This window comes from Elephantulus edwardii, unplaced genomic scaffold (genome assembly GCF_000299155.1).
Source record: "Elephantulus edwardii isolate Elephantulus edwardi_28Jun2011 unplaced genomic scaffold, EleEdw1.0 scaffold00041, whole genome shotgun sequence".
Taxonomy (NCBI): Eukaryota; Metazoa; Chordata; class Mammalia; order Macroscelidea; family Macroscelididae; genus Elephantulus; species Elephantulus edwardii.
The window spans coordinates 17,402,490-17,415,517 of NW_006399791.1; the positions used below are offsets into that span (position 1 = coordinate 17,402,490).

General features: G+C 44.6%; 1 protein-coding gene across 1 annotated transcript in view; it reads left to right on the top strand.

The window, feature by feature from the left end:
• Positions 1-12,525, top strand: part of SLCO3A1 (solute carrier organic anion transporter family, member 3A1) — a 439,918-nt gene extending 427,393 nt beyond the window's left edge. The window contains exon 11 of the mRNA XM_006885189.1: positions 11,855-12,525. Coding sequence (XP_006885251.1) covers positions 11,855-11,937 — 83 coding nt within the window. The 3' untranslated portion in view covers positions 11,938-12,525. The remainder of the gene's footprint in view (positions 1-11,854) is intronic.
• Positions 12,526-13,028: the final 503 nt, after the last annotated feature.

Below are 13,028 nucleotides of genomic sequence, written 5' to 3' on the forward strand. Positions count from 1 at the left end.
CCTACAGAAACAATGAGGAAATACAGTGTTAAAAGAAGGGAGGGGGAAGGGAGAAGTACTTCAAAAAGAGTGGATTTGCAGCCTGCCTTTAAAAGAACCACATTCAGACAGCAGGGGATAATGTGATGAATTGCAAATTCGCCTTCTCGCTCTATTCCCCATGATTCAGTGATCACTACCATGGGAAGCCCTTTTATATTCATGCTTTGCATTCCGACAGGGGTTCTTCCCAGCTGGTGAGGGAGACACTTAGTTGGGGGGCGGGGCGTCCAAGCTTGGTGCCATGCTGCTGGGGAGAGGGAAGAGCTAGAGAATGGTTCCCATCCCAAGCTGTTGTGCGGTCTGTGGTAATGAATAAGACCCACCAGCTTGTCTGCGCTACCGCAGGCCTGGCACCTGAAGCCATCGATAATGTTTGCGAGGTCAACCTTAAACTAATGGGTCTTTGTCTGTGTGTTTTGAAAGTGCCCAGATCTCAAACAGCTAAAGAATAAATAAACCTGTTACTGTTCAGGATAAAATCATGTGGGGTAAAAAAAAGCATTTACAGCTAGCAGACATAGCCTTGTAAAAGGACTTTTTCTGTAAGGGGTCTTAGCTAACATGTACATTAAACTCCTCTCTGTCTCTTACTTTCTCTCCCCTCCTCTCACTCTCTCCTCCCCCCGCACCCGCACTCTAAAACACACACACTGACAGACCCAGCTAATTTTCCCTTCATGTGTCTTATATATTTCCTGAGTGATACATCTATGATTAACATATTTGGTTGTTAGCCACAATGTTAGAGAGTCAAGTTTACCCCTGAGGCACCTTGGAAGAAAGGTCTGGCAATCTACTTCCAGAAAAAACACACAAACAAAAACAAAACTGTTGAAAACCCAGTGGAACACAATTCACTCCTGACAGCTAGGGCTGCTGACAGGGTCAGCTCAGCAGACACTGGAGCTTTTTTGGTTGTTGTTGTTGTTGTTCTTGTTGTTGTCTTTATGCTTCTTCTGGTACCTCCTTCCGTGCCACACTCATGACCCCAGAGAAAGACCTCAAAGATCATTTGGTTGGCTGGTTGTTGTTTGTGGTCCCTCCTCCACTTCAGACATATTTACTACACACTCACACAACAAAAGAATCAGGAAAGAAGAGGGAGAGGGAATTGTGCCAAATTTTCACAAACACTGTAAACAGGGAGACGTGTGAGAGCCTCAAACTCAAGAAAACACCAAGCAAGGTCGACCAGAAAGAAGCCTGTGTCTCGGTGCTGTGCTGCAGCGGGGAGCCACCCGGGCCAGGGTGCTTCCAAAGCAGGCCTTTCATCCATTCAGTGTTTGCCTGTCTGTGCTTATGAAAAATGGGGGCACCCATCAATATGTTAATGAGAGGAAGGGGGACAGTGCTCCCACCAGTTTATAAAATATGTATGCTCTGTCACTTCCGAGGCTTTGACAACATTCTGTACATGTTTTGGTTCTGTTTTGTTTTGAAAATGTATTGCTAATAGATCACTACCCTCTTATATATTATTGCATAGCTCTCCAAACTCAGTCACACCTTGCAGCCCTAAGACCTTGTGTTTTATGGGCTATTTACTATAAAACATTTTTTTTCTGTAAAACCCTTTGCATTTTGGATTTTGTTTTCTCCTGAGATTCTAGGATGAGTAAGAATGAGTTGTTAGAATGATGAAGGCAGACGATTGGCGGGCTATGGCGAGATAGCTTTGAAGTGTGTTTATAATTTTAATTTCTATCTCATGCTATAGAACAAAAACCTCAAACTAGCTTGAATTTCCCTTTTGTGCTGCAAAGAATCATTGTACATACAATGCTAGATCTACCCTGTTGGTTATATGCTTGGTTTTGAGTAGTATTTGGAACGAGAGATTTTCTGCTGAAATCTACATTGGACTTAGAGAAAATGCAATATGAGGAAAGGAATAAACCTAGCAAGTGAGTTCTCTCTCCCCTACTACAAATTCCTTCACCATGTATTTGGCTGCACCTTTTGATAAATCTTTTTAACTCCTCTTTTATAGACCAAGAAGTTTTTACCAACTTTAGCCCTGAATGTGTGGTAAACACATCATGTACACGTGTCTGTCTCTAGGGACGGAATTTTTTTTTTATCTTCCTTCAGCTCAGTCTTGCCTGCTCCTCCTATTTCCACAGAAGGAAGGTGGAGAGGCGCCAAGGTGCCTTTGGGACACTGTACCTCCAGCAGGCCACAGAAAGAGGGCATTCCTCAGTGTAAGAAGGCCTGAGAGAAGCCTTCTCTCACAGTCCCCCTTAGGAATTTGCTGGTAGCGCCTCTCAGATGAAGTAATAACAAGGAGCTAAAATATGACTTGAACGTCTCCAAAGTATGCCAAGAATGAAGCAGTGTGCTTCTCCATAACAATAGCTCATTTTTTTTCCCTATACAATGGAACTCCAGTGACGATTTTTAAGTCTGCTTATATGGTATCTGCATACCATGGACTGCTAGGAGAACAAACGTGTGTCCTGGAGATGGTGAATCCACACTGCGACTTGGAAGCAAGTATTTTGAAGCTCCATGTGACATACTTCGGGTATGTTGCCAGGAGGGACCAGTCCTTGGAGAAGGAAATCATGCTTGGAATTGTAGAGGAATAGCATAGGAGAGGAAGATCCTGGATGAAAAGGATTGACTCAGAGACTTGGGTAATGGATGTCAAAGACAATCAGATTGGCTCAAAAGAGCGAATTCAAAGCTGTTGTACATTGGGTCGCTGTGAATCACAAGTGACTTGACGGCACATGACAGCAACACCCTCAAGTACCCTAAGTCCACGTCTGATAATAATGATGGCAAGTTTCTCCTCACTCTGATATGATAAGTCCTCCCAGTTCATCATGTCAGAAAGCCCACAGCCTGAGGTAACTCAAAGCTATGATCCACATAGGACAGCCAGCAGGTTTCAGGGATGACAACCACACAGTTCCTGAGGAATTTCTTAGAAAAGACTGCTGTGCTGGTTAGTGGATACCTGTCATCCTTGAGTGAGGCCAGTCCCTGAAGGGGACAAGTGTGAAAACCTGTGAGGGAAGTAGTAGTATGGCCACAGCCCTTGCCGTCTACTGCTCCAGGCCCCAGAAGCAAGATTTCTTCACTGCATGGGTTTGTCGGGCCTTAGCACTCTGATCTAAGCATGGCTTAGAAGTCCTGAAAGCTCTCATCATTACTGCTAAGTACTAACATAAAATAAAGAGGGAGAGGAAGTCACTGGAGTCGATCAAACAGGAATGAGGACAGCGTGACCCTCCACCTGGCTTGGTGGAGTTAAACTGTATTATTGTCATTTATTTGGGTTGGGTTGGTTTTAACAGAGAGAATGAGCAACCTGGCAGACAGTTTTCAGTTCAGTGGAAGGAGAATATTCCCTCTCTTGTGCGGTTCTAAGTTGAATATTGTGATTACTTGAGAGAACCAGGTAGCTGGCCAGAAGCAGAGAAGGCAGACATGGTAGGGATTTCATTTCTCTTCTCAGTTCAGGTCACTGCCTACTCACCAGGCTTTCTCAGCCATGCACTGTGAGATGGTTTCTCTTTGTGTTAGGATCTGGGTCAAGTACTCAAGAGGTCCCAAGTTTTCCAGGAGAGGCCATCAATGGAATTTAGCCTGGAAAATTAAGTCTGGGACCCAAATGTAGTCCTCTTATGTCCTGTTCTATTCCCTTCACCCTGCCTCTTGTTATAGTCCACACTCACATCATCTCGTCAGCTGCAAAGATACAATCTTTCAATCAGCTGGCCCTGTGACAGGCTCTGGACTCCAGCACCCCCAGGGGTGTGATCATTGCTGCAAATAAATGGGAAGACAGAAGAATCTGCTTGGTGGACTATGTGATAAAGATAGTTTTGCTTAGTCCCAGGGCACAGTGCTTAGAATAGCAGGTGGAATCTACTGTGAGTTCACACAGCTGCCCACCTGGCTGGCTTCAGGTGATCTCAGCCACCCCAGAGTACTTCATCCTCACCACAGGGAGGATGCATCTCAGAACAGCTAGCACACCTCGATCTCAGTAAATCACTCTAACTGTGGAGGCACAGACATACCTCTTTCTCAGAGGTCATCCACTCTGTGGCAGGGTTAGTTTCATTTGGGCATGTATTCTAAAAGCTTTTATCTTTTCCAGATATTTACCCTTGTACTTCTTCATGTTGAAATTTGTGCACCAGGCCCTGGGTGAGATAGATAGAAAAGTTAAGAGAGAGTGAGTGAGCAATAGAAGTGTGCCACCCTACCCCGCCCCCCAAAAAAGAAAAAGAGATCACCGTTTGATGTGTCAGATCTGAGCTCAAAGGCATGCAAGAGGCTTAAGAGCTATGTCTGGGAGAAAGGATGGCTGGTTGATGGCAGTGGCCCTAATGTGTGGGTAGTTGAAGAGGGAGGAATGTGTCAGACAGTGGCCTAGGAGCCCAGAAGCAGTGAGTGACCTCCATGACAGACAAACTGAGCAAAATCAGAGGCGTTCTTTTAGAGCAAAGCCAGCAAACTTTCTGGAGGGGCAGAGAGTAAATGTTAAGCTTGTGAGCAATATGGTCTCCGTCGCAATTAGTGTGTTTTGCTGCCAGTCAAAAGCTCGGCTTTTCAAATCTACCAACTGCACCACAAAAGAACAGGCAGCCTCCTCCCATTCAGAGTGCAGCCTCTGAACCCCGGGAGAGGGCTGCCGAGCTGGACTCACTGGCGTTGGGGTTTGCTTGGTGGTCACAGTAGAGCAGCAGCCGTGCTGTTTGTTCATGCCTTGGACATGGCACCCCAGGTGCAGTGGAGGGGATGAGCCCACACCTGCACTCATTGGTCAGTTCGAATCTGGTTTTACTGTAACTGGGTTTTGGAGTGCTTTCTCATCAAGCAAGTAGAAAGAAAGGCCCATCGATCTACAAATGAAAATTTCCCTATGGAGTCCCGATAGACCATAACAAATATTTCCCAGTATCGTTTTGGAGCATAGCCACAGATGACAAAGACAGATGGGCATGGCTGTGTTCCAATAAAACTTTATAGAGATGGGCAGTGCCAAAGTTTGTCCAAACTAGGTATGGACCTAGTTTGCTGGTCCATATTCTACAGTCTGGGCTTGGGATTAGAGGCTGCAGCTGAGCATAGGTGCAACAGAGTGTACCTGCCACCCAGAGCATTTCTGATACATGTATGTACACTGAGTCCTTGGTTAGACTGTGCTCTGCTAGGTGACCTTCACCCCTGACCTTCCTGACCATGAGACTAATTCAGATACCTAGTTTCCCAAGAATAAGGTAAGTACCCCTTTGTTTTCATTGAAGACAACATAACAGTCCCTGATCCTTGGCGGTTCTACCAAAGTAGGTTGTTTTCTGTTTTCTTAAAGAATGAAACTGGGGGCAACGGTGGACAGAACTTTAAAAACTAAGAAAATACATGATTGAATCATGGTCCAAATCCCTTCCTTTCTTCCTCCCACCTACATAGAACTGATGCTCCAGGTAGGATCCTCGTTGAGCATGAATAAGAGCTAAAGAGTTCCTGAGTAGCACGCCCAGTGAAGGGTTTCACAGCTTGTTGAAAGGCTGGAGGTTCAAACTTCCTCAGAGGTGGCTCAGAAGACAGGTCTGGTGATCTGCTCTCCAAAGGCCACAGCCAAGAAAATCCCCCCGGGGCACGTTCCTCCTGTGTGTCCCATAGGGTCACCATGTAATGTCATTGAAAGAATGAAATGTACCCAAAAAATGAAAGCAAATATCTGCCAAGGACTAACTTTGAACCAGCTTCTGGACAGAGCATATTCTACACTTAGTAACCCTCTGGAGGAAGAATGGCCACTGGCTCCAATTTGCAAAGGAGTAAAATGAACTAGCTCAGGTAAAAAAAAAGTAGAAGGGACAGGCCTAGATTCACACCCAGGTCTAAAAATTCAAAGCTCATATCCTCAGCTGATACTCTGTTGCAGCAGGACAAGATGTGAGTGCATGTTCAGGAAGGCTTTAGACCCAGCGCCGTCCCACACACTCCCTGCTGTAACAGATCGAGGGCACCACAGCAGCTATCTTCTGAAGAGGCCATTCATTCTTTCTGTGTCCTTCCTGATCTTAGCCCTGATAAGCCTAGTAATCATGAGATGTTTTACCAGAAGTGGGATTGCTAAGGAGGAAGCAGATCTGTCCACTCCATGCTGAAATGTATCTTTAAAGCATCAAGATACTAGGGTTGCATTTCTTGATGCTTGTAACTCCTGAGAGGAAAATCCAGGCCCCTCTTGTATCCAGCACTGCTGTCATCACATCGTCACCGGGAGTGCTGCCGTGACTAGGGGAGTCACACAGCATTGCTGGTCACTGGATGGTCTTGAGTTTATTGGCAGATCTAACCCACTTGGTTCCAACTCAGATTGACTCTATAACCACAGAACACAGTACTGCCTAGTTCTGTGTCATCCACACCATCATAACTATATGCGAGTCCTTTGTCACAGCCGTGGAATCAGTCTTCCTTACTGGTGGTTTTTTTCTTTTTTTTACTGACCTACTTTATCAAACATGATGTATTTCTTTAGGAACTAGCCATCCTGATAACATGACCAAAGTGTGTCAGACAGTCTCACGATCCCTGCTTTTAAGGGAACACTTCTTCTAAAACAGATTTCTTGTTTCTTTGATCAGTCCAGGGTATATTCAATATTCTTCACCAACACTACAATTTGAAAGCATAAATTCTTCTTCAGTCTTCCTTATTCTTTGTCCAGCTTCCATATGCTTATGATCTAACTGAGAATGCCATGGCTTGGGTCAGGCACACCTTCAGCCTCAGAGTGACATCTTTTTAAAGAGGTTGTTTATAGCTGGTTTGCTCAATTCGATACATCATCTGATTTCTTTACTGCTGCATTCAAAGCAGTGTTCTGTGGATCAAAGTCAAAGTCTTTGACAGCATCAATCTTTTCTTTGTCATGATGCTTGCAAAAGTCCAGTCATGAGGATTTGTGTTTTCTTTATATTGAGGTGTGATCTATACCTAAGGGTGTAGTCTTTGATCTTCCTCAATAAATACTTCACTTTGCACCTATCGCAGATTGTTGGTGGGTCTTCTTCCAACTCTGATGCCACTTTCTCCTTCATCTAATCCAGATTCTCTATTATTTGCTCAACATGTAGATTAAATAAGTATGTGAAAAGGAGACAAATCTGACATATATATTTCCTGATTTTAAACCATGTGGTATCTTCTTCTTTTGTTTGAAAGGCTGTTTCTTGGTCTGTGTACAAGTTCAACAATAGCATAATTGTTGTTGATATGTGCCATCAAGTCACTTGCAACTCATAGTGATCCTACGTACAACAGCTCTGAATCCTGCTCTATCTTGAGCCAACTTCATTGTCTCTGACACCTATCCCTATGATTCCAGCCCCTGAGTCAATCCATCTCATACAGGGTCGTCTTCTCCTGCGCTGTCCCTTTACTCTTCCAAGCATGATGTCCCTTTGCAAGGACTGGTCCCCCCTTGTAACATGTCCAAAGTATGTGAGATGGAGCTTCAAAATCCTTGCCTCCGAGGAACAGCCTGGTTTCACCTTCTCAAGGACAAACCTGCTTGTTCTCTTGGCAGTCTATGGTATGTTCAATACTCTTCTCCAGCTACTACAATTCAAAGATATCGATTTTTCTTCTATCATTGTCATCCTCAGTCATTGTCCAGCTTTCTGATGCGTAGCAAGTAATTGTGAAGACCATGGCCTGGATTAGGCTCAACCTTAGTCTTCAGACTGAATCCTGCTCTAGTGCTCTGGGGTAATCCTCTCTTTAGTACTCAGGAGAGGTCCCTGACAGCAGAGTTTTCCAATACAACTTGTCTTTTCATTTCCTGGATGCCCAATTAGTATTCTAGAATTCCCATATCCCAATATTAATCCTTAATTTTTATGATCCACACAGTCAAATATTGCATAGTCAGTAAAACATAAGTAAACCCCTTTCAAGCCTCTGCTTTCAGTCAAGATTCATCTGACATAGCAGCAATATCCCTCATTCCACGCCATCATCTAAATCTGGCTTGGATTGCTGACAGTTCCCTACAGCTATTCTTTAATTATCTTCAGCAAGATTTTACATGCAATTGATACTTTTCAATAATCTCTGTCATCTATTGACTCATCTTCTTCGGAATACTCACAAATAGGGATCTCTTCTAGTACGTTGGCCAAATAGCTGGACTTCCAACTTTCTTAGTATAGACCAGTGAGCACCTCCAGGGCTCCAACTTTGTTGAAACACTTCTGTTGCTATTTCATCAACTGAGGCTTGATTTTCACCACTACCTTCACAGACTCACTGTATCAAAAAAGACTTGGTTGGCATTCAGTCATTTCAGAAAGCATATGTTCAAGACTCACTGGCTTCCAGCTTCACTGAAGTTATTGGCAAACAGTGGTTGATGTTTATTAGAAGTTTTGAATAACTTCCCATAAGGTAGAAATGAGTAAATTCTTTGGCTATAAATAAATAGGGAGTTCTTGTGGTCTAGTGGCAAGACGCTGCACAGCAATCCCAAAGGCCTTCTCCCATGCAATTAACTGCCCCTGAAAACCCACCAGAGCGTCACCTATGGATTGGTTCTGACTCTATGGTACACAACAACATAGATAAACAGAACATAGTCTGTTTCTTAGAGGTATAATGTAAAGGTTAGGACTTCACACTGCTGTTCTTTCATTTACTGTGGTTGAGTTAGGAATGCCTCATAGCACGCTGCCCCTCCACATTGGGTGTACCCGGTTGTAAATCACACGAGAGGAGATTTCCTATCCCATTAAATTCCTCCACATAATGTTTTTATTTAATTCCTAATGAACCTTTTGTAGTATGGGTTCTGTGGAGATATTTTTCAGGGCTGTTTGTAGACAGACATTAAGGTGATAAAAAGTATTGGAATTATACAATGTGCAAGGAAGACCCTAATTAAGCACGTAAAATATATTCTAGTCAGACGGTGTAGTAGAAGCAGCTAGGAGTGAGGACTTCTGCTTTTGTCTTTAAACCAGCACTTTCGTGGTGTGAGTAGCCACAAAGACAAAATCTTGGGCATATAAGAAAGAGAACTTCCTTAAGATGCTTCCTTTGAAAGACAGTAAGTAGCTCTACCACCTTAAAATAACCAATGAAATGTCAAAGAAAATAACCATTTTCTCTAAAGCGCTCACTAAAACCAAACCCACTGCGTTGAGTTGATTCTAACTCATGGCAACCCCCAGTGTTGCAGAGCAGACGTGCTCTGGATAATTTTTTTGGCTGCAATCTCCAGAAGCAGATTGCCAGACCTTTCTTCCACAGGGCTCCTGGGTGGGTTCAAACTGCCAAACTTTCATTTACACTACCCAGTCATGGTGTAATTTCCCGTTAACGTCAAGACATAAGAGGTTGACTTTTGCTGCTCTCCAAATCTGATAAATACTCTTAAATGTAAACGTAGGTATCTTTTTGTTTAATAGTCATCATTTTTTTTTCTCATGGTCGTAAATTACCAGCCATCGAGAAACCAAAAGTCATGTTGCACTGGGAAAGCCTGTTATCAAGGTTCTCTCCAAGGCACCAAAGAGTAATGATGTCAGGCTAAGGACTAAGGTGTGCCTGGCCCAAGCCATAGTATTTTCAAATGCTTCCTAGGCATCTAAAAGTTGGATAGTGAATGAAGAACTGAAGAAGAAGAAGTGATGCTTTTGAATTGTGGTATTGGTGAAGAGTGTTAGATATCCCATGGATTGCCAAAGAGCAAACACATTTGTCCTGGCAGAAAGGCAACCAGGGGGTTCCTTAGAGGTAGGGATGGTCTAACTTCATCTCATGTACTTTGGGCATGCTGTCAGGAGGTGCCAATCATTTGAAAAGAACCTTGATGCTGAGGAAAGGAAAAGGTCAGTGAAAGAGAAGGCCTTCAAGATGGATTGGCTCCGTGGGCGTGGACTCAACAGAGATCATGATGATGGCACGGAATAGGCCAGGGTTCAGATTGGTTGCTCATCGGGTTGCTATGAGTTGTAGTGAACAGCACCTACCAACAGCAGCCATTGAAGAGCTCGTGTTCACTGAGAGCCTGCTGTGGGCCCAGTTCTATAAACAATTCCACGTCATAATCCCAGCAGCCTTTTAACCCCAGCCCTGTAAGGTTAGAATGGGTGTTCCCACTTTACAGATCATGAACTGAGTTCCCACGGTGAGTTCCCCAGGAGCTAGCTCCAGGTTGGTTTGGTTCCCAGCCAGTGCTGATGCCACCACTCTGGTAGTCACTAAAGAGAAAGAGCCTCTGAAGTCTGAAGGATCCCCTCTCATCACCCCACCCCTCAGAAGGAGTCAAAAGTGTTTAAACAAGGAGTCTAGACAAGCATTGGGTTAGTGAGGAGAACTTCTGCGGCGCTGTACCAAGGGCACAAGGATCAAAACAGGAAAACAACTTTTCACGGCAACAATTAAACATTGGAGACCATTCAGAGACCACTTTTCTGCCCTTTGGCTATACCCACATCAGACATGTCCTAGTTATTTGTTCTTGTTAGTCAATTCCTCAGTGGAATTTAGCTCAAGGAGGCCACGCACATACAGAGCAGAGATCTCCATGGAGCTACCTAAGCTCTGGCTTCAGAAGTGGATCACCTGGCCCATCTTTCAAGGCACTTCTGGGTGGGTTTGAACCATCAACCTTTTAGTCAAGTAGTCCAGCACATAGCTATGCTACACAGCCACATACTCAGAGCACAAACCACTCGGCTCTATTGCTCCTGCCTAGCCCTCCCCACTATGTCCCTGATGCCTCAAATGCACCAGAAGCTTGGGAACATTGGGAAAGGATGCTCCAAACCCCCAGAACATAGCTTCATCCCTTGGCCACAGCTCAGCTGCAAACACCAGAGGGCAAGAGTGACATTTGCAGACTCTGTCACGTCTTGTACCACCGGGTCAGAGTCTACTGAAGAGGGAAATAGATGAGCTGGGACATTACAGCCTCACCGTGCCCACCATTAAACAGAAAAGCTACATGCTCTGTCCAGGGGGACTGGCGTGACCCGTGAATAATCCCAGAGCCTGAGCAGGACTGTTAATGCTTTTGAAATGACGTCACAACATTGATTCTGAAAGTGTGACATTGGCTCAGAAACCTCATTCCAATAAGGAGATTGTTTCGCTTAGCATGTGGTGAATATCTGTGGCTGGAGGAATTACAACAGCTCCAAAACGCTGGAGAGAGAATGCAGCCTTACAATATGGGTGGTTTCCTCATTACCTTCAGTAATGGTCCCCAGTGACACCTTGAACCCTGGAGCCCCAATCACTGTCACTGGCAGTTGTTTACATGGGATAACGATATGCTAATGACAGGGATACATCTTACTTTTCCCCAAAGAGGAAACATCCATTTTTGCCCTCGCTCTGGACATATAGATCCATTTGCTGCTCCAAGAGGTCTTTGGGGCATGGAATCATGGCCCTTGGGGTTTCCAAACCAAATCCATTGTCGTGAACCAATTCTGACTAGTGGTGACCCCATGTGGTATGGAGTGGAATTGTGCACAGTAGGATTTTGGGGTCTGTAATACTTCTAGAAGTGGATCGGCAGGCCTTTCTTGCATGGCACTGGTGGTGGCTTCTAGTTACCAACCATTGGGTTAGTACTAAGGACCCACCGTTTGTGCCACCCTGGGGCTATGATGGAAGGCAGAGCAACACTTGGTTGACATGAGCCCCTGCTCATGTCCACTTCACCCCAACCTGGATGCTTTTAGATAAGCCTAAGAACTAAACAGGAAAAGCAGAAAAAGACCCATCTCTTTTTTTTCCTCTTGGCTCTTCTTCCCTCCTCCCCTTTTAGGCACAGAATACCAAGACATTGAGACCGAGAAAACCTGCCCCGGGTCACATTCACCTTCAGAAGACTCCTTTGTGAGAAGCTGAGGGCCCAGCCCCCTCCTCTTCCTGCAGAGAAGGTGCCCACCACCACCCACAGACCTCGCTGGCCTGACTTAGCGTGCTCTGCCCTGCCCAAGAACCCAAGGGTCACCCGTGTGGATTATTCGGCCAATGCGTGGTCCTTTGAGGCCCAAGCCCAGGCCTGTGATGAGGACGCGACAGATGACATGTGGGTCGGGCACTCTTCAAAGCAGCCCTCAGCGCAGGCATTGGGATGCTGAAGAACAAGTTTGACCTGATGTGCAGATTTCCTCCTGCCCACCTCTCCTTTGGCTCCTAGGGGGATGGCTTGCTGAAATACCTTAGAAAACCCCACTCTGGGATGCTTCTCTGACCAGAGTTCCAAAGCGCTTCTGAAATCAGCCAAGGATGGGTTCTAAGAGGAGGGGATTCAAATCACCCTTTCCACTGAATGGAAAAAATTTAAAAAGCACATACTCAATAGATTTTTGAGTGTGTTTTTCTGTATCTTTGCAGCTTATATTTTCCAGATGAGCAGTTTAGAAATATGTGATGTAAAGTACATCCTGTACGTTTGCTGAAAATTATATTAAAAGCACTATTTTAATTCTTCGTCTGTCTTATGCCATAATCCCTTCTGCCTTCCTCTTGTGTCATCTGGTAGGACGTCTTAGAAACGCCCTTAGAAGCTTGTTTCTGGTTGTGTGAGTTCTATATGTATGAGCTTTAAGATGTTCAAAACAGTTTGGGCTTTAAATGAGACAGACCTGGGTTCTAATCCTTCCCTTGGCGTTTACTGTCAGTGTGACTTGGATGAAATGATGGGATTCTCTGAGCATCAGTTTCATCATCAGTAGATAGGAATATTCACAACTGCTGTACAGAGTTAAGAGATAAATGAGCTTATATAGGAAGGGGCTGTAAGCAGGGCCTAGCACAGAATGGGTACTCAACCAACTAGTCATTGATACCCCAAACCTGGATGGAAGTAGAGGCCCCTACATATCTGATGATCTCCTTACTTGGATCCACAATCCATACTCTTGGTACCAGCAGTTAGGAAATCCAGGGATTTAGTGCACTGGAAAAATTGTAGAAACCTCTTCAAATTATTG